At 59.4% G+C, this 27743-nt stretch overlaps 1 protein-coding gene across 3 annotated transcripts; it reads left to right on the top strand.

The window, feature by feature from the left end:
- The first annotated feature begins 42 nt into the window (after positions 1-42).
- FBXL18 (F-box and leucine rich repeat protein 18) lies at positions 43-25669 on the top strand. 3 transcript variants are annotated; one of them, XM_070414304.1, is made up of 5 exons: positions 43-143; positions 4247-4462; positions 7655-9198; positions 15207-15425; positions 21923-25669. In XM_070414304.1, exons 1-5 carry the CDS (start codon positions 126-128, stop codon positions 22077-22079), a joined length of 2154 nt encoding a protein of 717 aa, XP_070270405.1. In that variant the 5' UTR covers positions 43-125; the 3' UTR covers positions 22080-25669. The 3 variants fall into 3 exon arrangements, with proteins under 3 accessions (XP_070270405.1, XP_070270407.1, XP_070270406.1); XM_070414306.1 differs by lacking the exon at positions 15207-15425; XM_070414305.1 differs by lacking the exons at positions 43-143; positions 4247-4462 and adding an exon at positions 7379-7473.
- The last annotated feature ends 2074 nt before the right edge of the window (positions 25670-27743 follow it).

Genomic DNA, 27743 nt, shown 5'->3' with positions numbered 1-27743 from the left:
AGGCCCCGCCCCCCGGCCGGGGTCTCTGTGGAGCCGCGGACGCGCCGGCTTTGAGCGTCCCCGGTCGCCCCGGCGGGAGGCCCTGCGGCTGCGGCTGCGGCGGGCGCGGCTCGGGCCCCCTCGGCATGGCCAGCTCCGGAGAGGTACGGCGGCCTCGCCCGTCGGTGTCCCCTCCCGCCCCTCTTCCGCTCCGTCCTTTCCGTCCCGACCCCGGCCCCGGTCCCGGCCGGTCCTTTCCGCCCCGACCCTGGCGTCGGTCGGGCTTGGTCCTTCCTGTCGCGACCCTGAACTCAGCCTCGCCCCTTCTCCTCCGTCCCGACCCCGGCCTTGCCCATCCCGCCCCCCAGGCCTTCGCCCCGATCCACCAAGACAGCAGTTCTCTCCTCGTGCGGGTTTCCTCGCCCTTCCCAGCCCGGCAGGCCCGTCCCCCGAGGTCTTCCCGCCTCTCCGCCCCGTGTCCAGGCCTCCAAGAGGCCCTCCCTCCCCAACCGCCTCGCAGCCCATCCTCTGCCTCTGAATGCACAGTCTGAGCCTGCTTGTTGTGTGATGTGTGTGTGTGCGGGGGGGGGGGAGAGGAGGTGGGGGGTGGTAAAGGAAAAGCCATTTCATCTGGGGGACTTAGGAGTCACCCCGAATTCCTTCCCCAACGCTCCACAAATCCGAGTCCAATGGAGAATCCCACCGGCTCCCTGTAAAGTATTGCAAGCTGCCTCCTCTGACCAGTGTCTTCCCCTTCGTTACCCCCCACTACCTTTATGGGTACCCCTGTTTGTCTTCTTCCTGCTTAGGGGCGCCCCTGGGGCTGGGGAACTGGAGCGGATGGGCTTGAGTACGTTGTGGGGGAGATGGTTGGGAGTAGCTCACAGCTCCTCTAACTTGGCAGTGAGTTTGGCTCAGGAGGGGGAGGGCGTGGGGGCTCGGAGGGCAGGAGCATGGCAGCTTCCTGAGGAGGAGCCCGGGGCGCCCGGCTGTGCTAACTGATGCTGGTGCATTGTGTGTGCTTGAGGCGGAGGTTGGATGGGGGGTGGGGTGGGAGGTGCCTCGTGTCTGGTACCTTGGTCTTAGGGGGGTCCTGGCGCAGAGGCCCCCTGTTCCTTGAGGCACATTTTGGGAACCTGGCAGGTGAGGCCTCCTTGTTGCATTGTGGGCGTGTCTTGGGTTGAGAAAGGAGGTTCGTTCCAGCCTGGATGTGGAGATCAGGTCCCCCTCTCTCAGGTGGTCTAATTTTTTTTTTTTTTAAATATGTTTTATTGATTTTTTACAGAGAGGAAGGGAGAAAGATAGAGAGTTAGAAACATCGATGAGAGAGAAACATCGACCAGCTGCCTCCTGCACATCTCCCACTGGGGATGTGCCCGCAACCCAGGTACATGCCCTTGACCGGAATCGAACCTGGGACCTTTCAGTCCGCAGGCCGACGCTCTATCCACTGAGCCAAACCGGTTTCAGCTAATTTTTTATTTATTTATGGAGATATAGGTCACATACTATAAAATTCACAGTTAAAAATATGTTTTTATTGATTTTAGAGAGAGAGAGAAACATCATTGATGAGAGAGAAACGTCAGTTGGCTGCCTCCACATGCCTCCTGCTGGGGATCAAGCTTGCACTGCCAGCCTGTGCCCTGAGTGGGACTTGAGCAGGCGGCCTCTTGGTTCATGGGTCCACGCTCAACCATGAGCCACACCAGCTGCGCAGAACGCATACCTTTAAAGTGTACAATTCAGTGATTTCATTTTATTATTTTAATCCTCACCAGAGGATATTTTCCCATTGATTTTTAGAGAGAGTGGAAGAGCGAGGGAAAGACAGAGAGAAACATCGATGTGAGAGAAACACTTTGGTTGCTGGTTGCCTCCTGCACGCGCCCCGACCGACGCGGGGGGGGGGGGGGGGGGGGGGCGCAGCGCACGGGACCCAGCAACTGAGATACGTGCCCTTGACCGGAAACGAACCCAGGACCTTTGGGTCTGCAGACTGACGCCCTGTCCCCTGAGCCAAGTGGGTAGGGCTACAATTCAGTGGTCTTAAAAAATATATTCACGAAGTTGTGCAACCGTCCTCACTATCTGATTGCAGAGTGGGCTGTTCTGACTTTGAAAGTCACTGCTGGTTCTAGAGCTCGGATGCCCAGGGTCCCCCCCACAGGTTCGGAGGAGTAGAGTTTTGCTTCAAATGATTCTGAGGCAGGTGGTTCCTTATCTCGCCTGGTTCAGGGCCTCTTTCTCTTGGGTGTTAAAAAACGATGCATTCCTGCCTCGTGAGGAGATAGGTGAGCAAGCAAACCATTAGAGTTCATCTGACGAGACTAGGGTCTGGGGGGGAGGAGGGGATCTGGTGAAGCCAGGAGTGGGAGGGGGCATTTGAGCTGAAGTTCTGAGTCCCAGGGAATGAAATGACCTGCTGCCTGTGCGGGCCAGCTACTCCTCCAGGCCCGCCCAGCGTCAGGGCACAGCACAGGGAAACAGCCATCCTGGGGATGCGCTGAGACTGGACGGAGGGGGCCGAACTTAGTTCCTGGCTTTTTTTTTTAATGTAATTTCTAGGTGGTTTTAAGAAAGTTTAGAATTAGTAGTGTAACTGGAAATGGTATGATTGGGTGTTCTGTGAAGTGTTTTGCCCTATGTCTTGTCACTCTCCGCTGACATTCTTCCTTTGGTAAATCTGCAGGTGGGGGGTCAGGAGGGGTAACCCGCTCGGTGCCCGAGGCCTGTTTGCCAAGCTTGCCTGCTCAGGACTGTCCTTGGAGATGGAGTCCCTGGAGCTAGTGGGGGCTGGGAACCTGATTTTTAAGAGGTGGTTCGGTCTGGGAAATTTCTAAGGAAACTCACTGTGGTCCAAAACATTGGACCCAGAATACAGCAACCCAGGATAGCCGTGGTCTTGGGTCTGGTGGCTGCCTCCTGCCCATGTAACCGTGGGGTTAGGAAGCTGGGAGTGAGGGCAGTCAGGGGGACAGAGCAGTCCCGTCTGACTGCCGGCCTCATGAGGAAAGGGCGCGGGAAGGCCGAGCTGTGGAGCAGGTGGGGAGTGTTCCTTGAACCTGTTCCTGGCCCGGTGGGGCCTTGGCGGGGGTAGGGCTCGTCGGACAGGGTGGGACCCCATGATGCCTGTCATGGGCTGCAGACAGGTTCTTCCTCCGCAGACTTCACAGTTGCCATGGCAGCAGCAGGGCTTTCCAAGCCTCAGCGCTTCCATCCACGAAAACATGTGCAGAAAAGGCAGCTGGAGGAGGGGCCGTAGGGAGACTCGCTGGAAAAGGCAGCGGAGAGGATCCTGGGTACTCTCCTGGGAGTGGGCAGAGAGGCGCCCCTCAGGCGTTTTGGAGGCAGGAGGGTCTGTTTGGGCAGGTGTTGGGAGGCACGGATTCCCTCCCCCGTGGGCTCCTGTTAGAGCATCCGACTTCCTTTGGCCTTGATTTGGGGACTTCGTGAGGACTGACCTCGGTCGAGCCCTCCCTTGGTTGTGCACATGAAAAGGCATTGGCAGTGGGACGGAAGGAAGGCCCCTTCAGGAGGAGAGCCGTGCAGATCACGGAAGTGCAAGGGAGCGTGTGCACAGCTGGTTGGACGCACCACCACGCTTCTAACCAGATGCACGAGATGCAGATAAACCAGTCCCTGTGATTTATCACTAATCTGAACATGGAACAATATTGCCAGTCTGGTCAATGCTGTTTGTTTGTGCGGACTTAGAGTCTCATTCTCCATGGCTGTCCCTCTCGTTTTATTTGCCTTAATGATGAAACTGCAAAGAGTTACCATCCGCACGGCTCTGCGGATTGTATGCATTGACTCGTTTACCCTCACGGCAGCCCAGTGAGGTGAAGACCCACTATTCCCCCAGTTTTTTCTTTTCTTTTTAAATATATTTTTATTGATTTCAGAGAGGAAGGGAGAGGGCGAGAGAGAGAGAGAGAGAGAGAGAAACATACATCAATGATGTGAGAGAATCATTGATCGGCTGCCTCCAGCACACACCCCACTGGGGATCAAGCCTGCAACCCAGGCATGTGCTCTGACCGGGAATCGAACCGTGACCTCCTGGTTCATAGGTTGATGCTCAACCACGGAGCCACGCTGGCTAGGCTGTCGTGGGTTCTTGCTCTGCAGTTAGGTTTCTGGTAAAAGCACCTTCTTTCCCACGGACAGGGCGGGCTTCTCTTGGCTTCTCTCCCTGGCTGGGAGGCTGGGCTGAGGGTTGCCCAACGGGATGCCATGGGGATTTGGTGCCTCTTATTTGCAGGACCTCTCCAGTGATGGCGACTCGACCCCCGGGGTCGCTGCGATGGCGGGCAGTGCCCACCTGCTGGGCTTCTCCGACGAGATCCTGCTGCACATCCTGAGCCACGTCCCCAGCACAGACTTGGTGGTGAACGTGCGGCACACGTGCCGGAAGCTGGCCGAGCTGTGCCTGGACAAGAGCCTCACCCACACGGTGCTGCTGGAGAAGGACTACGAGGTGAGGCGCAGGTGCAGGGTGCTGGCTCTTGGGGGCAGGAGGTAGGGAGCAACCAAAACAAACGCCCATCTGAGGAGGGGCACCTGCAGCTCATGACAGGAGGCAGGCGTCCGAGTTCTCACGGGACAGCCTCCAAGATGCTTATGTGACAAAAGCTGGGGCCTGAAGGAGCAGAGTGTGCGCCGGGGAGAAGGGTGCGGTGTGGGGCATTGCTGTGGGCGGCCTCGGCTGGGAGGAAGCCTCACGTTGCAGCTGACTCCCAGGATCAGTGGGAACTTTCCTGTGAAGTCACACATCGGCTCTGAGGGGTGCAGGGAGCACCATGGACACCCACCAGCGGGGGACCCACCGTGTGGTTGCGCCTCATGCTCGTCAGCACTTGGTGTTGTCTGTGTTTTCAGTTTTAGCCATTCTAGGATGGGACTTGAGCTTGTGCTTTGCACTTGCACATTAGCTGTGTGGGCCATTTGTATGTCTTTCTGGAATGACTGTGCAAGGCTGTTGCCCATTTATTGTCTCTCTTTCTCTTTGTGAGTTACAAGAGTCTGTATATATTTTGGATACAAATCCTTTGTCCGATACACATATTACGAATATTTTCTCTCATAGTTTGTGGCTTGCCACTTTATTTTCTTAACAGTGACATTTGGAGAGTGTACGTTTTTAATTTTGGTGAAATCCAATTTGTTGAATTTTTTAATTCATGCCTGTTATATTCTGTTGAAGAAATCTTTGTGTAACCTGAGGTCACGAGATTCTCTCCTTTGTTGTCATCATCTTTAAAAAATATATATGTTTGCCCTGACCGGTTTGGCTCAGTGGATAGAGCGTTGGCCTGCGGACTGAAGGGTCCCAGGTTCGATTCCGGTCAAGGGCATGTACCTTGGCTGCGGGCACATCCCCAGTGGGGGGTGTGCAGGAGGCAGCTGATCGATGTTTCTCTGTCATCGATGTTTCTGACTCTCTGTCCCTCTCCCTTCCTCTCTGTGGAAAATCAATAAAATATATTTTTAAAAAATATGTTTTTATTGATTTCAGAGAGGAAGGGAGAGGGAGAGAGGGATGGATACATCAATGATGAGTGAGAATCATTGGTCCGTTGCCTCCTGCACGCCCCACAGTGGGGATCCAGCCCACAACCCAGGCATATGTCCTCACCGGGAATCAAACCGTGACCTCCTGGTTTATAGCTCAACACCCAACCACTGAGCCACACCAGCACGGCCATTGTATATCTTCTTGGGGAAAATGTCTATTCATATTTTCTGCCCATTTTTTACCTGGATTGTTTGTTTTATTTGCCATGGGTTCCTTATATGTTTTAGATATTAATCCTTATACATATGATTTGCAGATATTCTCTCCCTCTCGGTGAGCTGTCTCTCATTCTGTTGCGGGCTTCCTTTGCTGTGCAGGAGCTTTTTGGCTGGGTGTAGTCCCGCTGGTTTATTTTTGCTTTTGTTGCTTTTTGTGTCAGATTCAAAAAATCATCGCCAAGATGCTGTCAAGGCACTTACAGCCTATGTTTTCTTCTAGGACTTGTATGGTTTCAGGTTTTACATTCAAGGCTTTAATCCATTTGGAGTTGTTTTTGTGTTTGGTGTGAGATGGCCCTGGTTCATGCTCATGCATGTGGCGCCCAGTTGTCCCAGCCCTCTCCTGTGTTGTTCGATGGAAGCCTCATGGTCGCTTTAGCTCTCACGGGTAAGCCTGTGGTCCATGTTGTGTTCATCCTTCTCTGCGGTGTGAGGTAGGGGTTGAGGCTCACTTTTTGGCATGTGGTTAGCCTATCCTCATGCATGGCCTTGCAGTCTTTGTTGAAAATCAGTTGATAAACGATCTTAAAGATAAAAATAAACTGAGGCCTTGACCGTAGCTCAAATCGCAGGAGACTGGGGAAGGCTCCTCGCTGTTTACTGTTTACTGGGGAGGGAGTGGCGCCTGAAAGCTCGAAGGAGCCGCTCCAGGGCTGTGGCTCTTTGTGCAGAGCAGGCGGGGCCTCCCTGTGGGGCCGGGAGGCTGCATGGACTCCTGCTCGGATTCAGGTCTGGCTTCCTGCCCAAGAGGGCGCTTCCTGCAGGGGGCCGTGCCCCTCAGCGTGTCTGCAGGTTTAACGTGCATGTCCTCCACCTGCAAGGTTCCACGTGGGATGCTGACCTCAGAGAAGCGGTCAGATGCCTGAGGGTGACGCATACGGGTGCCCGGTGCAGTATTGTCCCAAGGCCTCGGTTGCAACAGACGCATGTCCATCTGTCGCTGACTGGCCACTGGGCCCGTCTGGACATGTTGCGACTCATCCGAGCAGGCGGGCCGGACTTCTAGGGTGTGAAAATGCATGTGATGGAAGGAAAGCCACCGCAGGGCCAGCTTCCAGGGCGTGGTTCCACTGTGCGAGGAAGAGTGCCACATAACACAGTGTACTGCCTCACCCGCTTACGTGCACATTCCGTGGAGCTGAGCAATGCACGGTGCTGTGTAGCCTTTCCAAACCTCTCCTCGCCCCAAGCGGGACTGGGGAGCCGTTGGCAATAACTGCCCCCCTTCCCCAGCCTCTGGTGACCCCTGTCCTACTTTCTGTTTGTCATTTTGGCTCTTCAGATGTTTCATGTAGGTAGACCCCTAATGGGGTCCTTTGTGACTGGCTGCTTTCACTGAGCATAATGTTCCCCAGGTTCATCATGTTGTAGCAGAACTTCATTCCTTGCCGTGGCTGGATGCTATTCCGTTGTATAGATGGACCCGTTTTGTTCATCTTCATCCGGGGATGGGCACGTGGGTGCTTCCCCTTTTGGCCATCGCGGGTCACGCAGCTGTGAACGTGGGTGTGAAAGTACCTGCCTGAGTCGCAGTGTCCAGTCCCGTGGATGTGCATCCGGGAGAGGGACTGACTGGGACTTGGGGGTGGCCCATGGGGACTCTGTTACGCTTTTTGCAGAACCACCAAAGGTTCCCACAGCGGTAAGGGCTGCACCATGTCCATTCCCACCAGCTGGGGCTTGACTTGGCTGAAGGTGAGTGTGTGGGGGAAAGGGCACCAGCGCTCCCCGGCGTGTCCCTTCTCAGCCGGGGGCAGGGCCTCTGCAGGTCCTCCTGTGCCTGACGTTCCGGGGGCGAGGCTGCCCTCAGCGGTGAGGTGAGGGAGACACCTGGTGCCTTCAGCCTCTCCCCGTCCCCACCCGCCCTGTCCTGCAGGCCCGCGAGGACCAGGTGAAGCAGCTCCTGAAGGAGATCGGCCGGGAGATCCAGCAGCTCAACATGGCTGGCTGCTACTGGCTGTCGGGCTCCACCATCGAGCACGTGGCCCGCTGCCGCAGCCTGGTGAAGGTGAACCTGTCGGGCTGCCACCTCACCTCCCTGCGCCTCTCCAAGATGCTGTCAGCCCTGCAGCACCTGCGCTCCCTGGCCATCGACGTGAGCCCCGGCTTTGACGCCGGCCAGCTGAGCAGCGAGTGCAAGGCCACGCTGAGCCGCGTGCGGGAGCTCAGGCAGACGCTGTTCACGCCCTCGTACGGCGTGGTGCCCTGCTGCACCAGCCTCGAGAAGCTGCTGCTCTACTTCGAGATCCTGGACCGCACGCGCGAGGGCGCCATCCTGTCAGGCCAGCTCTTTGTGGGCCAGAGCAACGTGCCGCACTACCAGAACCTGCGCGTCTTCTACGCCCGCCTGGCGCCCGGCTACATTAACCAGGAGGTGGTGCGGCTCTACCTGGCCGTGCTCAGCGACCGCACCCCCGAGAACCTGCACGCCTTCCTCATCTCCGTGCCGGGCAGCTTTGCCGAGAGCGGGGCCACCAGGAACCTCCTGGACTCCATGGCCCGCAACGTTGTGCTGGACGCCCTGCAGCTGCCCAAGTCCTGGCTCAACGGCTCGGCCCTGCTCCAGCACATGAAGTTCAGCAACCCCTTCTACTTCAGCTTCAGCCGGTGCACGCTGTCGGGCAGCCACCTGATCCAGCACATCCTCAACGGGGGCAAGGACCTGCGCAGCCTGGCCGGCCTGAACCTCAGCGGCTGCGCCCACTGCCTGTCTCCCGACTCCCTGCTGCGCCGGGCGGAGGACGACATCGACAGCGGCATCCTGGAGACGCTGGTGGCGGCCTGCTGCAACCTGCGCCACCTCAACCTGTCGGCTGCCCACCACCACAGCTCCGAGGGCCCAGGCCGGCACCTGTGCCAGCTGCTGGCCCGGCTGTGCCACCTGCGCTCCCTGTCCCTGCCCGTCTGCTCTGTGGCCGACTCGGCGCCACGGGCCGACCGCAAGCCCGCCCAGCCCGCCATGCACGCTGTGCCCTGCGGCTTCGGCAAGAAGGTGCGCATCGGCGTGCAGGCGTGTCCCAGCCCCTTCTCGGGGCAGGCGGGCCCCCAGCCTTCCTCTGTGTTCTGGTCTCTGCTGAAGAGCCTGCCCTTCCTGGAGCGCCTCGAGCTGATTGGGTCCAACTTCTCCTCCGCCATGCCCCGCAACGAGCCCGCCATCCGCAACTCCCTCCCGCCCTGCAGCCGGGCGCAGAGCGTGGGGGACGCAGAGGTGGCTGCCATCGGCCAGCTGGCCTTCCTGAGGCACCTGACGCTGGCCCAGCTGCCCAGCATTCTCACGGGCTCCGGGCTGGTCAGCATCGGCCTGCAGTGCCAGCAGCTCCAGTCCCTCTCGCTGGCCAACCTGGGCATGATGGGGAAGGTGGTGTACATGTCCGCCCTGTCCGACATGCTCAAGCACTGCAAGCGGCTGAAGGACCTCAGGTGAGGGGCGCAGCCCTCCGTAGCCGCGGCTGCCCTCTGGAGGCCTGGAGGGTGGCAGAGGGCCTTGAATTGGCAAGCGGTTGCGTACCTACTGTGTGCCTGCCCAGATGAACCAGCTGCATGCCCGCCAGGAGCTGAGTCTTGGGTGGGGGCTTGGGCAGGTACTGTGTGCCGGGACGGGACTCAGGGCGGTGAGAGGTGCGGGAGAGCTGTGTGCGTGGGCGGGGCAGGTGTGAGGCGGCGGTGGTGCTGGAGCTCCCGCCTCATCCTCGTCCTCGTGCCTGCGGCTGTCTGAGTGCACCGTGGGCGCTGCTCTGTGCATGCTCAGCCAGCACAGTTTGGAAGGGTCCCACTGCATCCCACCTGGACTGCAGGGGCGAGGTGGGGGAGGTAGACAGGTGGGCTCAGAAGGGGGGGCTGCCCACTACTGAGAGGTGACGGTGGTCCCCTCCAGGGCAGAATGGCAGGGCCGATCAATCTCAGCTCCTCCCTCTGCCACCCTGCCTCGTCAGTGATATGGGACGATGTGGGGAGGAAGTCAGCCAGTGCCTGTGAGCCCTCAGCTCTGGCCCTCAGCAAAGTGAGCACTGACTGCATGGGGACAACGACACACATGTCAGGGCCCCCTGCTACAGCCTCTGAGAGACCACCTAGCTGATCTGAGACCCCCCGCCACCTCCTCCCCACCCACAGCTCTCGGCAGCGGAGCCGGGTGGCAGCAGAGCCGCGGTGGTGAAGGTGAGAGGAGGTAGAACCACAGCCTCAGAGAACCCACCTCAGGCTCTTACCATGGCACCACGTGGATCCCTCTGGATCGTGCCGTGGACTGAAGGGTGTTCTGGAGAGGGCTCAGCATTGAAGGGGTAAGCCGTTGTTACCTGAGACATATTTGAAAACCTGGACAGATCTGATCTTGAAAAATGGTATCATTACCCAGAATGTGCTGGCAGCAGACACCAGCTCCGCTGCCACCCCCGCTCCGCTGCCACCCCCGCTCCACTGCCACCCCGGCTCCGCTGCCGAGGGCTGTGGGTGGGGAGGAGGTGGCGGGGGCCTCAGATCAGCTAGGTGGTCTCTCAGGCTGTAGCAGGGGGCCCTGACATGTATGTTGTTCCCACGTAGTCAGTGCTCACTCTGCTGAGGGCTCGCAGGCACTGGCTGACTCCCTCCCCACATCGGCCCATTTCACTGATGAGGCAGCGGCTCGAGGGAGGAGCTGAGGTTGACAGTATACCTGGGTCAGTCTAGCTCCAGAGCTTGACCTTGGCCCCTGAGTTACAGAAAATGGAGACAAGGGTATCCTTTGCAGACCTCCTCTCGCCCCTCAGGAGGTTTCCCCTGAGAGGAAAGGAGCCAGACTTGCTCTGGAGCTTCCAGAGCTCAGCAGGCTGCAGTCGCCCACCCCCGCCGCTCCCTCCGTGCCAGCAGGCAGCACCTGGCCCTCCAGGGGGCAGAGCAGGCACGTGGGCCTGGCCTTTCCTGGATCAGCAGGCCGTGGATTTGCAGCTTCGTGCTCAGCCTGAGTACCCGAGAGCCCACGCCCGCGAGGGGCGGTCATTCCTGCTGCCTGCGCACCAGCTGCACTGCTCTGGGAGCCGCGGTGCTTCCTCAGAGCCCCGGCTCAGAAAGCTGAGTGCAGGTTGACGTAGTGCAGACGGTGAGGCTGGTGTGTTAAGCGTCCAGCTGCGTGCCCTGCAGCCCTGAGCTCCCCCTGGTGCTGGGCCCTGGGGAGGCTCCAGCCACCTTCAGAGCTTGCTGGGAGGCGACGGATGCGATGTTGAGAACGTGCGACCTGCCGCCCCATTCCAGGGCCCGACTCGGGGCCTCTTGTGTAATTTCTCTGGGGTGGGCCCTCTCCTGCCAGGTTGGAGTGGGGCCCCCTGCCTGCCAGGGGCGGAGAAGGGGTTCTGGCCACAGCAGTCGGCCCCCTTCCCCGCCCCTTCCAGGACAGGCCTGGCTTTCCAACTTCTGAGGGGTGCGGCCTGCCCTCTGGCCCAGCCCTCCCAGCAGCCACCAGGAACCAGCTCCCTCTCTTCCCTTGTTGGCTCATCTCTATTCAGTGCCTCCTCCCATCGGCCCCTCCCTGCGCCTCGGCTGTCCCATCGCTGGCCCTGCGAAGGGAGTCCTGAGTGTGGTCAGAGGGTGTGTGTAGCTTGAAGCTGCAAATGGATCCAGAATACACTTCGCAGTCGCTCCCCTGTTAGTCCCAGGAGCCTTGTGATCAGGAGTGGAAGGTTCCTTCGTTGGGGGCCCGGTGAGCATCTGAGTTCTAATGTACTGAGCTCCGAACCAGTGTTCCTGGCCTCTGGGCCTGTTGCTTTTGCCTTTTTTATTTTTTACTTTATTGCCAAGCCATAAACCTTACTCCGTTTCTAACTGTACTACGGTCAAACCATGTGGTCATCATCAGGGAGACTTCGAGAAAAACCAGTGAAAGAAAAGTGATGCGTGCACATAGTTTATTTTACTTTTTTAATAGATATATATTTTTATCGATGTCAGAGAGGAAGGGAAAGGGAGAGAGAGATAGAAACATCAATGATAGAATCACTGATCGGCTGCCTCCTGCACGCCCCCTACTGGGGATCAAGCCCACAACCCAGGCCTGTGCCCTGACCAGAATCGAACCTGGGACCCTTCAGTCCGCAGGCAGACGCTCTATCCACTGAGCCAAACCAGCTAGGGCGCGTTCACATAGTTTAAAAAGTCAGAGGACTTGAAGGGAAGAAAATTGTCAGGAGGAGGAGAAGGAGGAGGAGAATCCGCACAGGCGACCAAGCAGGGCTGTGGGAGGGAGGGGCAGGTGAGAGGCAGGTGTGCCAGAAGCTGGGGAAGAGATGGCAGCGGCAGCTGCTGGTGGGTGGAATTGGTGCTTCTCCTGTGCATACAGGCATGGACCCCGCTTAACAGCCCCACGGGGGGTGGACATTATTGGTCCTTTAAAAAAATTTATTTTGTTAATTTTCACGCAAAGATGTTTTTTTCTTTGATTGGTTTTTAGAGAGAAACATCGATGTGAAAGAAACATCAATTGGTTGCCTCCCATACACACCCCAACTGGGGATCGAACCTGCAACCTAGGTGTGTGCCCTGGCTTGGGATCGAACCCACAACCTTTCGGTCAGGACGATGCTTCAACTGACTGAGCCACCCAGCCAGGGCTGTTGACGCATTTTGCAGATGAGGAGAGTGAGGCCGAGGGGGTTAATGAACTTGCCCGGTGACACAGCTGCTCTGTGGGCAGTTGGGAGCGAGCGTTTCCTGCCTCCTGAACCGTTGAGCAGGGAGCAGGGTAACGCAGCACATGTGGTCAGCGAGTGGCTTCGGGGCCTGGGATGTGTCCTTGTGGCCGAGGTCTTCCCCAGGAGCAGGGCGTGCGCGCGGCGTGAGTTATGTGGCTGGGAGGCCGCGGGGCTCGGGCGGACGGTTTTGTGGGCCGCCTGAGAACCTGACCTCCGCTCATAATGGCCTCTCTGTGCGCCGGCCGCTGAGAGCCACGTCTGATCGCGGTACTGCCTGTTCAGAACAAACCCTGGTTCTTCCTAACCGCGCCAAGTGGCCCCGTTCCCCTGGCTCCCTGCCTGTGGGAGGCTGAGTGAGAGGAGCAGGTGGTGCCGCTGTGCAGGCAGGAGGGCAGGACGCAGGAAGGAGGGAAGGAGGTGGTGTTCCAGCTCGGCACAGGCTGGTCCTACGCTTCCCAGCGGGCGTTCCTGTGGTGGCAGCTCCCAGGATCCCAGGCCGCTGCCACCGCTGTCCCCACCAGTGAGGCCCATGCATTGGAGCTTTGTGCCAGCTGGGCCCGGGCAGGGAGCTGCTCCTGTGGGGAGGCGGTGCGGGGCTGGCATTGTGCTGGGCCTGGACGGCTCTGGGTGCGGGCGCACCTTGGCGGTGAGCTCTACAGGTTGGACAGAGAAGGCACCCTCTTTCCTGGAACTGATTGAGCCCTGCCTTTAGGAGGAGGGGGAGCGTTACCCTGAGTCACCCGATGCTGCCTGTGACCTGGAATCTGGGCAGTGTCTGGGCGGAAGTGAGAGAGCCTTTTGGAGCCAGAGCCTGGGAGTGCTGGGGGCCTGAGAGCTGGCTGGGCAGATGAGGCGGGAGACCTGAGCCCTTTTTTAAAAAAATATATTTTTTGATTTTTCACAGAGAGGAAGGGAGAGGGATAGAGAGTTAGAAACATCGATCAGCTGCCTCCTGCACACCTCCTACTGGGGATGTGCCCGCAACCAAGGTACATGCCCTTGGCCGGAATCGAACCTGGGACCTTTCAGTCCGCAGGCCGACGCTCTATCCACTGAGCCAAACCGGCTAGGGCCTGAGCCCTGTCTGCCACAGAGCCTCAGGGGGATCTCACCACCTCCAAGAGGGGTTGGAGGCCAGAGCCTTACTGGTTGGGAGGTTGAGCATGGCTGGGAGAAGGGCCACAGGCCCCCAAGGCAAGGCCAATCATGGTACCTTGTCCTCATCCTCTGCCCTAATACAGACCTCCTCTGCCAGCCCCGCCCTGACAGCTGGAGTGGGCAGGACCTCCCTCCATCCTGCTCCTGAGCACCTGTGGCAGGTGCTGCCTTCAGGGCGGGACAGTCTGCAGGTGGCTGGCTCGTCGGGAACACAGTTTACAGTGTGCGTGTCCCCAGCCCGCTCCCTCGCTCTGCTGCTTGGTGTGTAGCCCAGGAGGTGGGAACCGAGGCTTGGGCGGGTGGCGCAGACCTGCATCGCCACCTAGTGACGAGGCGCAGGCTGGCCTTCCCGCTGGCTGCGTCCGGCACCCGGCAGGTGACTGTGGCCCCGCAGTCCCGGTTCTGGAAGGTGGGCCCCTCCATGTTCCCACTCTCAGTTCTGCAGAGATGCTCACCTTTGGGGTTTTTCAAAATTTGTGTTTCAAAGAACCAAATAGTGTGTCCGGGCTTTCTCTTGAGGAAAACTCACGGCCGTCGTGAGGATGCTTGCTCGTGCTCTGGGCTCCCTGGGCCCAGGTCACCGCCTTACCCTTTGTTGCGTGAGTTGGCATCTCCGTGGCGCTGCTCTCCGCTCCCGACTCCAAATTCCCGGTTTTTCCAGGATGAAACTCATCCCCGGAGTCCTCTCCCTGCTGTCTGTGCCCGCAGCCCTGCTGGGCCTCCCTCCTGCACACCCGAGTGTGGGCGGGAGGGGCGCCAGCTTTTCACAGGCGCACCCCCAGGAGGACGGGCGTCCCCCACACCAGTGTCAGCAGTTCTACATTAATGACAGCGCAGACCCATCCTCACTTGGCATTCTCGTGCCTGGTGGCTCCCAGACGGCGACTTGGATAGACGTTCTCGCTGCAGGAGCTTCTGTGGGAGGCGCGTCCGGGGACCGGGTCTGTCCTTGTTCTCACAGACCCGACTTAAAACCCCTTCCCTCGCCCTGTGACCAGTGTCCCGGGCGTCAGGGCGATGGAGACTGCAGGGCAAGGCCTGGGTTTGGGTTGGGGACTGGGGGGCACCTGTTGACTGCGCCCCCAGCTTTCCTGCGTCCTGGTTGGGTCAGCCTCTCACTGTCGCTCTCTGCATCCACCGGGGGACTTGGCCTGGACTGGGGTGGGGTGGGCATTTCCTGCTCATCCCGAAGCTCCTCTCCTAGTGAGCGCCCAGCTGCAGGCCGCCTTTCTGGCGTGTCCCGGACGGCACCGGCCTGGCCTCAGCTGATGCTGAGAAGCAGGCCTTCCGCGAGTAAGTGCAGATGGCGGTCTTGGGCAGGGCCGTGGCCCAGAGAGAGACGGTCCCAGGTCTGGCTGTTTTTACAGCGAGCGCTGTGCACGGTGCCTGGCCTTCGTGGGGGTGGCTGGCTGGACTTGCTTGGCCGGCCTCGGCCACTCAGAACATCGAGGGACCAGAAGTGTCACCCTGGCCTGTGCCTGTGTCAGGGTCTGCTGCTTGCTGGGGAGACTGGGTCCCTACTGTGCTTGGGGGGGCCTCGACTGGGAGGCCCCGCTCACAGCAGCTTGCGGGGGCCTCCTGCCGACTCACACGCCCTCTCCCCCACAGGCTGGAGCAGCCCTACTTCAGCGCCAACGCGCAGTTCTTCCAGGCGCTGAGCCAGTGCTCGGCCCTGCAGCGCCTGTGCCTGGTGTCCCGCAGCGGCACCCTGCAGCCTGAGGCCGTGCTGGCCTTCATGGCCCGCTGCCTGCACGTCGTCGTGTGCCACATGTTCACGGGGGAGTCCCTGGCCACCTGCAAGAGCCTGCAGCAGACCCTCCTCCGGAGGTGAGTGGGCGTGGGCGGGGGTGGGGGGCTGGAGGCTGTGGGTGCAGGAGGCCTGGCGGCAGCGCCATCCCAGCACCCGTCCCGGGGAGTCCTGGTTGCTGTTGTTTTCTCAGGCTTCACTGAGTGAGCGCCCGCAAGCACTTCCTGGAATTAGAACCCCCGGGCAGTGATGGCGGGAACAGGGGCTGGTTTCCATTCACAGCAGGGCCTCCTCCCTGGGCAAGCTCTCCCTCAGCCCCGGCCAACCTGTTCTCACTTCCCAGCTTCCCTCCTGTGTCCCATGGTGCCATCAAACAGGCGGGCGGCGCCGTTCATCCCGTCCCCCTCGGGCTCAGCATTGCCTCGGTTTCCCCACTGGTCCTGTCCCAGGATTCCACACAGAGCCCCCTCGGCTCAGCGGTCTTGTCGCCTCCGTCCGCCCTGTCTTCCATGATCTTGACACTTGTGAAGGGCGCTGGTGGAACGCCCATCCGTTTGGTTTGTCTGATGTTTGTTGGCCAGAAAAGCACAGCGGTGATGCTGCATCCTCCTCTCTAGCAGTTCAGGGACAGGGTGTCCTCGTGCCTGTCCTGCTAGGTTGGCCTTGGCCGCCTGGTGAAGGCGGGGCTGCCGGGTGTCCCTGCTGTGAAGCCCTGTTGCTCCCTTTCTCATTAAGAACCGTCCTGTGCGGAGACATGGGGAATCTCCGATGCCCGTCTCTCCTCAGGCGCCACCAGCTCTCGCGCCCGCAGGTCTGACACAGGGAACACTTGGCGTCCGCCCGTGGTGGTCTGCTTCCTTCGTCCCTTCTGCGTGTGGTCGGGAGAGCTCTGCTGTGAGAAAGGCCCTGCTCCCCGTTTCTTATTCTGTCACTACAGACGGTCAGGTGTTTTCCTCTGGTGTCTCCCCCGCCCCAGCCCTGGAATCGGCCATCTCGGAGGAAACCTGGTCCTGCGTGGGGAGAGGCATTTAGAACCGAGAGGCGGGCCGTAGGTGTGCTCATTGCTCCTCTCCGGGACGGAGTATCCGGGACGGAGTAGGAGGTTGATCGGTGTACCACACGCCTGTGCTTGTTTCCGTATCACCCTTGTGCGTGTACATTGAAAACGAGCTCCTACGGACAGCTCCGCTTCCAGCCCGGCGTCACAGCGCCCTCGTAGTGTGCCCCTCCTCCTGTGACTCCTCCTCCAGCGCCAGCAGCCTGGCCTCGTCCACAGTGTCTGATTTATCCGGCCCATGGACGCGAGAGGCAGTTTTGGGATCGCTAACCCACTGCATCGTGAGAGACAAACCCGAGGGGAATATTGTGCCGCTCTCTGTCTTAGCCTCACGGTATCCAGTCAGAACGCTGCTCTCCCAGGTGGTGCCTCACCTCTGCCTCCTCCCTCGTGGTCCCGCCACTCACCTGCGTGCAGTCGGGCCTGCTTCCCCAGGACCTGCTTCCCCAGGAGCACTCCGCCTTCCAGTCCCCCCACGTGTGTGCGTGTTCTTGGTGTGCGAAGTCTGTGTTTCTGAGTCAGCTCTAAAAGGGGTGCTTGGTAAAAAAATAAGAATAAAAATAAAAGGGGCGCTTGGAGAAGTCTTCCCCCAGAGCCGCAGCCTCCAGCCTCGCAGCCTCCTCTACCCTCCTGTCCGTGCTGTGCACAGAGGAGCACGCAGCCCTTTCTCCGACCTGCTTTGCTTCTCCGTGCGCTTTGCTTTCCCACTTCATAGTGTATCTCGGGCTCCGCTCCTCAGGCCATACAGTCGTGCTCTTCCTCTTACAGCTATGCCTTCTTTTTAAAACACATTTTTGTTTGACTTCAGAGAGGAAGAGAGAGATAGAAACATCAGTGATGAGAGAGAACCATGGACCAGCTGCCTCCTGCACGCCACATCCCCCACTGGGGATGGAGCCCGCAGTCCGGACGTGTGCCCTGTCTGGAAGTCGAACCGTGACCTCCTGGTTCATTGGTCAATGCTTAACCCCTGAGCCATGCCGGCCGAGCCTTTTTTTTCTTTTCTGTGGTAAAATGTATGTAAGAAAATGTGGCATTTGAACTGTTTTAAGAGCCCAGCTCAGTGGTAATCAGCACATTCCCACTGCTGTGTGCCCATCACAGAGCCTTCTCATCTTCCCACGCTGGGCTCTCCCCTCAAACGCCACCACCCCTCCCACCCCCCCCACCCCCCCCGCCCAGCCCCGGAGCCTCTGTCCTGCTTCTGCGAGTTGGGCAGAGAACTTGGAACTCTGAGTTTCTCACGTCTCTGCCTTTGTTTAGAGGTAGTAGCAGTGGTTACTGGGATGGTTGTGGGCAAAGGCGGCAGATTTAAAAACAAATGTCCTGCCCTGGCTGGTTTGGCTCAGGGGACAGAGTGTCGGCCTGGGGACTGAAGGGTCCCGGCTTCGATTCCGGGCAACAGCACATGTCCGTGTTGCCAGCTCAATCCCAGTAAGGGGGCCGTGCAGGAGGCAGCCGATCAGTGATTCTCTCTCATCATTGACGTTTCCATCTCCCCCCCGCCCTCTCTGAAATCAATCTATAATAATAAAAGCGTAATATGCAAATAGACCGAACAGCAGAAAGACCGGCTTCAACCAGGTCTGCGAGGGCCTACTCTCCCACGAGTTCCGTGCATCGGCCTCTAGTAAAGATATATTTAAACAACAACAGCAACAAAACAACTGTCCTCCCAGGGGCTGCGTCTCCTCCCAGGCCTCTGTGAGGCCCTTACCTGCTGCGCCTGCACCAGGGCCCCGTTCCCCTGGGAGGCGGCCTCCCCGGAGCTGCGCCGGGCTTCGGTGAGCACCCACAATCGGGAGGCCGAGTGTGCTTCCTGGAGAGGAGCTGCGGAGCAGAGCTTGTCTCCGCTCCTGAGGAAATGCCCCCGCGCCCCCGGGGGAGGGCTGAGGGTGGGCACCCTCATTTCCGCGTGGCCGGGACGGTGGCACTTCCTCCTCCAGCTCTGTGTCCCCCAGCTGCTCTCAGGGTCCTGGGCCTGGGCCGGCGGCTGCACTGGGCCTGTTGTCTTGGCGGTTTGCTGCTGAATTGCCCAGGAGAAACCCTGGCGAAGGTTCCCCCTCCCTGGCTGTAAAACTCTGTGTTGATAACATTTCTGAAGGTGTAGACTGTGCGTCAAGCTATTTTTAAGTGGAGGCTCCGCGGTTCCACCAAGGGGAGGGCCCCGGGCCTGCGGACCTCGATGGGCTCTCATGCTGTTTTCGTCGTCTCATTTTTTGATTTAACGCTACGTCGTGGGTTTTTTGTGTCAATCAGTGAAGCTCCAGACGACCTTTCTAAATGCCATTTGGCACCCATCCTGCGGGGGCCTGCAGGCCCACCTGCACTTCTAGGCCTGGGCCCCTGCCCCCTGCCCTGAGGCCTTGGCTGCAGCGCAGGGAGGTGCCCGCTGCTGTCCTGCGAGTGCCAGCAGGTGGCGCCCTGGCTCACGGGAACCAGAGCTTCAGGCTTGCCTGCTCCCGGCCTGCCGGCCACCAAGCGGAGCGGAGCGAGAGCAGGAAAAGCAAGAGGCTGGACGGCTGTCACTTCTCCTAACACCTTTCTTTTTTCTCACCCCTTCCCTGCCCCCAGCACGGAGGGTGCCGCCTCCCCAGGCAGCATCGCGCTGCATTCTGGGTGTTCAAGGCTGGCTGTGGGATTCTTTTTTTTTTAAAATATATTTTATTGATTTTTTTTTACAGAGAGGAAGGGAGAGGAATAGAGAGTTAGAAACATCGATGAGAGAGAAACATCGATCAGCTGCCTCCTGCACACCCCCCACTGGGGATGTGCCTACAACCAAGGTACATGCCCTTGACCGGAATCGAACCCGGGACCCTTTAGTCCGCAGGCCGGCGCTCTATCCACTGAGCCAAACCGGTCAGGGCTTCCATTGATTTTTAGAGCAAGTGGAAGCGGGGGAGGAGGTGAGAGGGAGGAAAGGAGAGAGAGAGGGAGGGAGAGAAACATTGATGTGAGAGAGACACCGATTGGTTGCTGCCCACACCCTTACCTGGGCTGGGAATCGAGCCTGCAACTGAGATACATGCCCTTGACTGGGACCCGAAATTGTGACCCTTTGGTCTGTGGGCCAACGTTCGAATCACTGAGCCAAACCAGCTGGGACAGGCTGTGGGATTCTTGGCCACCGTCCACCTCAGAGCTTCTTGAGCTTTGTTGTTACAGCGTGAATGCCTTGCATAAAATTTCCTGTTACTTTGGCTTTTCCATAAGACCTTTATTTGGGGGAAGAGGCTGTCAACTTTAATTTTGCTTCCAGTTCCCAGGCAGAGAAACCCAAGAAGTGTTCCTCAGGTGGAGCTTGTCTGCCCCCTGGGTGCTCAGGGCGGCGTAACGCCGCGTGTGCTGACGGGCCTCGGGCAGGAGCTGCCTGCGGCAGGGACCCTTCCAGCTGCCAGCGCAGAGCCCTTGCGCTTCTCTCAGGCTCTCCTGAGGGACGGCCTTTCTGCCAGGTCCACCATGACCCCTGGGTGACCTCCCCGGGTCTCCTCTTGCCCCTCCTCTGTCCCGTCTTAATGCCCCGCCCCATGTGGGAGCAGGCGGCCGAGCTCCGAGCTCTGGGTGTTGGTTTCAGAATCAGAGGGCAGACCCTGTGCCTCTTCGTGCTGGGTCTGTAGGCTTTGCCTCTGGTCCCTAAGTGACAGCCCTGGGGGCACAGCCCCGAGCAGCCGAGGGCGGGGCTGGGCCTGGGGGTGCGCCAGGAGGCCTTGGGGGGGCACTGTCAGCTCCCAGGTGACTCCAGGCCAGAGGCCGTTAGAGATGGGATTAGCCCCATCGGGGATCAGGTCCCGAGTCCCCACGCAGTGACCAGCCCAGCGTTTAATGAGTTTTGTTTTATCTCACGGAATCTGTTTACTTAAACCTCACGACATTTGAGTCACGCAAAAGCACAATTGAACACATACGTGAGTTACATAGCAGAGTCCACAGAGCACATGGCCCGCACACGCCCGGCCTGGCCAGAGCCGCGCCTCCCTCCCGGGGAGTCCCAGCCCCGCACTGGGAAGTGAGCGACTTCTTCCTCTGCATTTGCGTCTTCCTCGCTGTCTGGTCACTGACTAGGCCTCACTCTGCAAAGCCCGCCTCTGGGTGGGGACAGGAAGAGGCCTGGGCGTTCGCTGGGTCTGGTCCAGGCCAGGCTCATCCAGGTGCGCACTGAAGGGATAGTCTTCGGAGGGAAGTGTCTTTCATCCGGGGGTGACACCTCCACCCAGCGCCCTTCTGCGCAGTCCCCGAGTGCCTCTGGCCACCTGGGCAGCTGCGGCCCAGAGCCGCCGGCCTGAAGGAGGGGCTGCAGCCGCTGCCTTCCTGGCTTTTGCTGAGAAATCCATCCCATCCCCTTCAGCACACTGACAGCTTCTCACAGCCCGGGTGTGTGTGTGTGTGTGTGTGTGTGTGTGCAAGGGCCTTTGCACCAGGTCCCACTTCGGAGCATATTCCCTTTCAAGTGGGGCCAGGGGCGCGGCGGCTGCAGGCAAGGACGTGCAGCGGGTTCACGGCCACACAGCGCTGCCTCGAGCAGAAAAGCGTGTGCAGGGCTGGGAGGCACTTCCTCGGCGTCTTTATTGCCCAAACATCAAGTTTTATGAGTCTTTCCGGGCATCGACTTTACACGGTCGTTAACCCAGTGCTGGGGCCTGTGGGGGCTGGGACGGGTTCCTCCTTCCGTGGAGCAGGCACCGGTGGGGGCCTTGCTTGTTGGGCAAATGCCCAGGTTCCCTTTGTGTGGCTTGTCCCACCTCTTGCTGCCTGAGACCTGAGGTTCTGGGTGTCTTTTCTCACTCCTGGGGGTCCACGGCGTCCCCCCTTCTCCTTGAGCTCCAGGGGGCACTTGGTTTTGTCTCTGGCCAGTCTGACGGGGCCGGGGGACACTCTGCTTGGACCGGCTGAGGCCTGTGGCCTGGGCATCACTTTCCCAAGCCCACTTCTCACTGTGCGGGCCACGCGGAGGGCAACACGGAGTGTCTGCTGGCATTTAGCACAGTGCCCGTCCTGCCAAGGCCCCTCGGACACGGTACGCTCGACTCTGTCCCCTGCAGGGAGGGGACCCGGGTGCAGCGCAGGGAGTGATGTGACAGCTGCTGTCACGTGTTCAGGTGATGGCTGCTGGCTCCCAGCGGCTGCCTTGTTTCCTGTCCTGGAAGATTTGCTGCCTCACCTGCCTTGGGAGTTGGTACCCCTCCAGGGTGGGGGTTCGGCCCTTGTCCCTCTCTCCAGCCCCTGCAGGTGCGTCACTCCCCATCCTGGGACACCCGCCTCCCTCTGCCCAGGAAAGCAGGGGCTTTCCCACAGGCTGGCCTCTGGGCCTCCATTCCTCTGCCTGACCCAGGGCGGTGCCGCATGGCAGCGTGACCACCTCCCCCAGGCAAGGCTCCCTCTGCCTGCCCCGCCCCTCGGACCTCTCCTCCAGCATCACCTGGGAGTGGGGGAGTCAGGTGGATGCACGGAGCCCATGGCCCACGGCGGCTGCCTCCCGAGGCGCCTCGCGGCCCTGCTCACACCTTGCTTCTGGTTCAGTTTCCAGGCCGAGCGGCCCGCGCTGAACGTCGTCATCTTCCCCCTGCTGCACGAGGGCCTGACTGACGTCATCCGGGACGTCCCCATGGTGCACCTGGACGAGATCACCTTGTTTAAGAGCCGAGTGGCCGAGGAGCCGCCCAACCTGTGGTGGTGAAGGGACGGCCAGTCTCCCGCGCGGCCTGTGGTTTTCGTGGCCGAGGATGCGGGACTGCTCGGCGGCCGTGTGGCCTCCGCCTCTGCCTGGGCCACCATAGTGCTCGCCGCCTGTCCGCAGACCCGGGACCCCGGGGCGGGCACAGAGGAAGGCAGCCTCCGCCACCTGCACCCACCGGCCCGGGCTCCCGTTCCTGGGAGGACTCGCCAGTGGATTGGGCTGTGACTGTGAGCACAGGCGGGAAGAGCCTGCGGCCAGTGACTCAGGCCTGGCTGGGGCATTTTTCACCTGAGACACGAATGCGGCGCCCTGATTTCTTGGGGCTCTGACCAGGTCCCCAGCGCTGCCCCTCACTTCAACCCCCAAGAGTGTCCCTCTGCTCGCAGGTTCCTGGTCAACTGCCGACGTGGAGGGGGCGCCTGGGGCCCAGAGCTGGGTGGCCACGCCCACCCCAGGGAGCCCGCCCTCAGGCCCTGTAAGCTGGGCAGCAAGGAGCCCGCAGGTTGGGGGCTGCAAGTGTGGGCGCTCCTGCCCAGTAAGACACGTCTCACCCGCCAGTGTCCAGTGCGCTTCCAGCCAGATTACGTCACCCAGGGCAGGGCCGGGGCCGGGCAGGGTCCCTGGGGCCAGGGTGCTGGGCGGGCCGGCATTCAGGCGGCAGTTCCCTCGGGAGCCAGTGGTTCTGGGGAAACAGGTGGCTGTGGCTTCATTAGGAAACGAGGGTGTTGAGGCCGGAGGATGACCCCACTGCAGCCAGCTGTACTCGGCACTAACAAGCTCCATGCGGCTGTTCCACACACGCGCCCGGCCTGCCCGTGTGCGGCCTCCCACCTTCTCCACCACGAGACCTTCCAACTGGGCATCGCTGGGCGGGGCGGCCCCCCGAGCTGGGCTTGACTCACCCCACCTCCCTCTCCCTCTGGGCTCGGGGTGCAGAGCCCACAAGGCCCTGCCCATCCTGGCCCTCAGCTCAGTTGTTTTCCCACTCTGTTTCCATGGTGATAGTCACCCCCATTTCGTGCTGTGCATCCTGCAGTTTACCTGCTGCTAAAGGACTGGGGACCTGGCCCCTTGGTATCTTCCCATTCCCTTTCCTGGGGTCACAAAGGGCAAACAGCTCAGCAGCCCCACCCGCCAGGCGAGGGTCCAGGGGGCCTTACAGGGGTGGAGGCTGCAGGAGGCCCGTGGGCCCAGCCCGGGGCGCACAGGCCTCCGCCGGGATCTTCCTCGGTCCCAGCAGCTCTGGCGGCTCTGCCTGCCCTCAGCAGGCCCCCCACCAGGCCTGCAGCCTCACCTTCGGGTCCTGACCCAGCCCGGGAGCAACACCGGGCCCTGTCTCTTCCTGGCCGCCTCATCCACTGCAGTAGATGAAGGTCTGGGGGGGGCACCCTCTCCCCAATTTCTGGGATTCCTCTTAGGTGGCCCTAGAGGCCACCCTGCGAGGATGGTCAGGAAGAACGGGCACAGCTCAGGAGGAAGGCAGGTGGCCTGGCCGTCTGGGACCTTTCATCCAGAGCCCGGACTCGGGTCCCGAGCTGCGGCTGTGTGCCTGCCCCTCGCTCTCCCTGGGTGGTGGTCTCATGAGCAGGCACTTTTTTTACCCAGTGGCTTCATTTATGCTGACAGATGCCGGAGGGGCCGCTCGGGGAGGCTGGGGCACCGGGGCCTGTGTTCTGTGTCCCCTGCACCAGCCTCACTTGGAGCAAGACTGCGCCACCCCTGCCCTGAGGCGGGACTTGCCAGATGCTGAGAAGGCGCTTATTCTCGCTAAGTGCTGTTTTGGCACCGCTGTTAATTGCAATTTATATTCTGCAGCATTTGACGAGGGAGAGGAACCCACCCTAACGGCCCCCGATCGGCAGGGCCGGGCTGTTAAGCAGCGGACCATATGCTGCCTGGTCAGCACCGGCGTGTGTGCGTGCGTGTCTGCGTACACCTGTACTGTAGTCCACAGTGACGTGTGCATGGCGTGTGCGTGCATATGTGTCCCCAGCTCTGTGTATGATCAAGTGTCTGCATATGTGCACACTCGTGTGCAGGGTATGTGTGTGAGTGAGAGCCCGATGGGGTGGGAGGAGAGGGATGGAGGAAGGCGGGTCTGGCATTCATGCCTTTGTTAAAGGGAGACTCACCCCAAGGCCGCCTCCTGCCACAGGCCTGCAGGCGCTCCCGAGGCAGCTGGAACCTGAGGGACACAGAGACCCGCCCCTCCCTGCTCTGGGGCTTTCTCCTCTTCACCTGTCAGTGTCCCAGTCCCAGGAGGCCAACACCTCTCAGCTGCCCTCCTGAGGGCAGGAGGGGCGGGCCCAGGGCCTCTGCTCCAGGCCTCGGAGGGTCAGGGGGCTCCCTGGCTGGGGAGGCGCAGCTCAGCAGGCTGGACGCCAGGGCCATACCCCCTTAATCACGAGGGGACAGAGAGGAGGCCTGGGCTGAAAGGCAGGAGGAGTGGGCCACGGGGTCTGAACCAGTGCATTGGCCCTGATGGTCCCACGCCCTGGAGTCCAGGCCCGGAGGCCCTGCCCTGATGGCCCCTCGGGGCCTCATGGTGCTGGGGCAGCGCAGCCTCCCTCTGCCCTTTGCCTTGCTATTGGCTCCTTTAGGATTTGAGATTTGCTGAGACCTTGTAAGGAAATAAGTTACTGGGTGAGGGAGCCTGGCCGTTGGCAGGGTTCCAGCGGTTTCAGCCTAAAAAGTGAGGTGAGGGAGCCCAGGGGGTTTGCTGACTGCGTCCTGCGGGCCTCAGCACCTCGCTGTCCCACCAATCAGTAACGATCCAGAGGTTTGATCAGACTTGGGCTCCAGGAAAGGGACAGGACTGTGAGGGAGGGCCCGGGGCCCCTCTGATGGTCACCAGTCCCATTTGCGTTGGGGATGCAGGATTCTAACTAGAAGTGTCGGGTCCACTGGGTGCAATGAACAAATAACCCACAGACATTTAAAAACAAAACAACTGTGGGTCTGACACAGGCCACAGTGTCATCGAAACGATCCACCTCCCAAGGCTCTTTCTAAACCTCTCAGGTGTGGGGCTTGGTGACAGTCACAGGGCAGGGCCCCTGCGGCGCTCCCCCAGGCCCCGTGGACCTGGGGACGCAGTGACCACGGGCTGCTCGCCTGCCATGCTTGGTCACCGAGCTGAGGCCAGGGCCTGGCTAGTGGGTTGGAGGGAGGGGTACTGCTGTGCTGACCCTGCCACGTCCTTAACAGGGAGCCGAGGCCCCTGCTGTGCTCACTTGCGGGCGGTGCATCCCCACAGGTGGGTGTGCACACAACACGTGACGCCTTGCAGGCCTCGGGCATTGACAGCCCTGGCACCAGCCATGCCTCCAACCACTGCCCATCAGAGTGTGACTCTGACCAGAAACAGTTGAGCCCAGCGAGTTCCTAAGGGGCTGGGTTAGCCGCGGGGGTCCCACAGTTTGTGTGTGACCAGGTGCTAAATGACTGACTATGTGTCACCTGCCTTTCGATGCCAGACCGTGTCTTCTGGTGATGCCGCTCCTGAGTTTGTGTTTAAACTACATTTTGGTACTTTCATGTACATTTGTGGCATGTGAAGTCTCAAATAAAGTGGACGATTTAGAGAACCAGGCAGCTGTGTGGTCCTCTGGGCAGGGCACTACGACCTTTCCCGTCTCAGTAACCCCGGCCCAGCCCCGGAGGGTGGCCGAGGCGTGCCCGTCACCCACTGCCCGTCACATGTTGGGGCGGATGCTTTGCTTGGTCAGATCAGGGTCCTGGACGGAGGTGTGAGAGGCAAAGGGGACCAGACGCGAAACCTGAACACATCTGCACACTCACACCGAAGCCCTGGATCAGTTTTACACCAATTAGTTAACAATTCAGCTAAAGGTAAGGGTGTCCTTTCTGTTCATCCCAGGAAATCTGCACAGTTCAGAGAAGGAGAAGCAGGAGGAGAGCAAACAGCCGGTCCCCGCCGGCCAGTGTCCTCGCTGGCGTCCCGCTCCCGCCCTGTGAGGCCTTGTAGCTGCCTTGACTTGCGGGCCTGCTTCACGCTCCCCTCCTCCCCTTTCCCCATGAAGGCATCTGGCCCTCATTCTTCCAGACCCGTCATGTTAATGGTGTGGCAATGCTGTCACACGCCCCCCCCCCCCCCCCCCCCCCGTTGTGGGGTAATTAGCTCCTCTCTAATTAGTCACTCTTGTAAGGAAAGTGCTCCCAGCATCCTGGTGCTGGAGCGTTTTTCTATTTTTAGAGTCATTTCCTTGGGTCTCAGGATGAGTGTTTGGCTGGGAGGCTGTCGGGAGGCCGGAGGGGCAGAGCTGTAGTCGGGTGCGGGCTGGCGTCTGCCCGCAGAAGGAGCGGCTCCCACCCACTGAGCCACACCGGCCGGGGCTCCTTGGATCTCTTCCGTCTTGTCCAGAGCTTCCCATCCTTCCCTTTCTTTTCTGAACGGTTTCTGTTGGGAGAATTCCCCACGACCTGGGGTTTGCTGACTGCGTCCTGCGGGCCTCAGCACCTTGCTGTCCCGCCAATCAGTAACGATCCAGAGGTTTGATCAGACTTGGGCTCCAGCCTTCATTTTAAAAAGTATTTTACTTATTTATTAACTTTATAGAGAAAGGAAGGGAGAGAGAGAAACATCGACTTGTTGTTCCACTTATCTATGGCTTCATTGGCTGATTCCTGTATGTGCTCTGACTGGAACTGAACCCGTAACCTTGGCGCTTCGGGACAACACTCACCAACTGAGCACCCGGCCCGGGCACAGCCTTTTTTTGTAAACGTTATTCTTTTATATTTTTATCTCACTAATGTTGTTTTAAATGTAATTTTTGGAGTAGGAGTTCATTTGTGTGATCCCACAATGGGGATCATACCAGGATATTCCTAGTGAGAAGTCCCGTTCTCCGCTTGTCCCTCAGCCGCCCCTGCACGCGCTGTTCCTCCCAAGACTCAGTCATTCTTCTTGAATACACTCTCCAGGCTGCTGCCAGTCTCTGGTTAATTTCCAGAATTCTGGAAAAGTTGATTCTGATCGTTTCTGTTGTTGTTGTTGCTTTTATTAAAGGGTGAATTTTCAAAGGGTCTTACCGGACTGTTTTTGTCCTGACCAGTCCATTTTGCCAGCTGTGTAATATTCCACTGGGTAGATGGATGACAACTTTTTTTTTAAAGGGTTTTAGTTTGTTGTTTTTTTTAAAAAAAATTATATTGATTTCAGAGAGGAAGGGAGAGGGAGAGAGAGAGAAACATCAATGATGAGAGAGAATCATGGATCGGCTGCCTCCTGCATGCCCCACACTGGGGATGGAACCGCAACCCAGGCATGTGCCCTGACTGGGAATCAAACAGTGGCCTCCTGGTTCATAGGTCGACGCTCAACCCCTGAGCCACGCTGGGTGAGCGGATGACAACTTCTTTAACCCATTTTCTGTGATTGGACATTTGGATTGTTGTCCGTATTTCATGATGACATTCTGTGCTGCAAATTAATAACTCGCCGGTCTCATTTCACTCCTGAGCAGGTGTCTATAAAATAAATTCCTAGCAGTGGAGTTGCTGGGTCCAAGGGCATATACATTTATAATGTTGACGGATGCTGCTCAAATGGTCTTCCATGGGGGCGGGGGCCGGGGACCAGTTCCCATTCCCACAAACAACGTCCATGGGCCTTTGCTTCCCCGTCTTGCCAATAGAGGA

Source organism: Myotis yumanensis, unplaced genomic scaffold (assembly GCF_028538775.1).
Source record: "Myotis yumanensis isolate MYYU_CA2020_CCGP unplaced genomic scaffold, mMyoYum1.0.hap1 SCAF_5, whole genome shotgun sequence".
Classification (NCBI taxonomy): Eukaryota; Metazoa; Chordata; class Mammalia; order Chiroptera; family Vespertilionidae; genus Myotis; species Myotis yumanensis.
Note: the sequence above shows the minus strand (reverse complement) of the source record. Positions and strands in the feature narration are given on the sequence as shown.

Bases quoted from the DNA above. Each gene is read 5' to 3' on its own strand.
- FBXL18 (XM_070414304.1), top strand. The intron at 4,463-7,654 runs GTGAGGCGCAGG...CCTGTCCTGCAG, and splicing joins TGCTGGAGAAGGACTACGAG to GCCCGCGAGGACCAGGTGAA. The intron at 9,199-15,206 runs GTGAGGGGCGCA...TCTCCCCCACAG, and splicing joins AAGCGGCTGAAGGACCTCAG to GCTGGAGCAGCCCTACTTCA.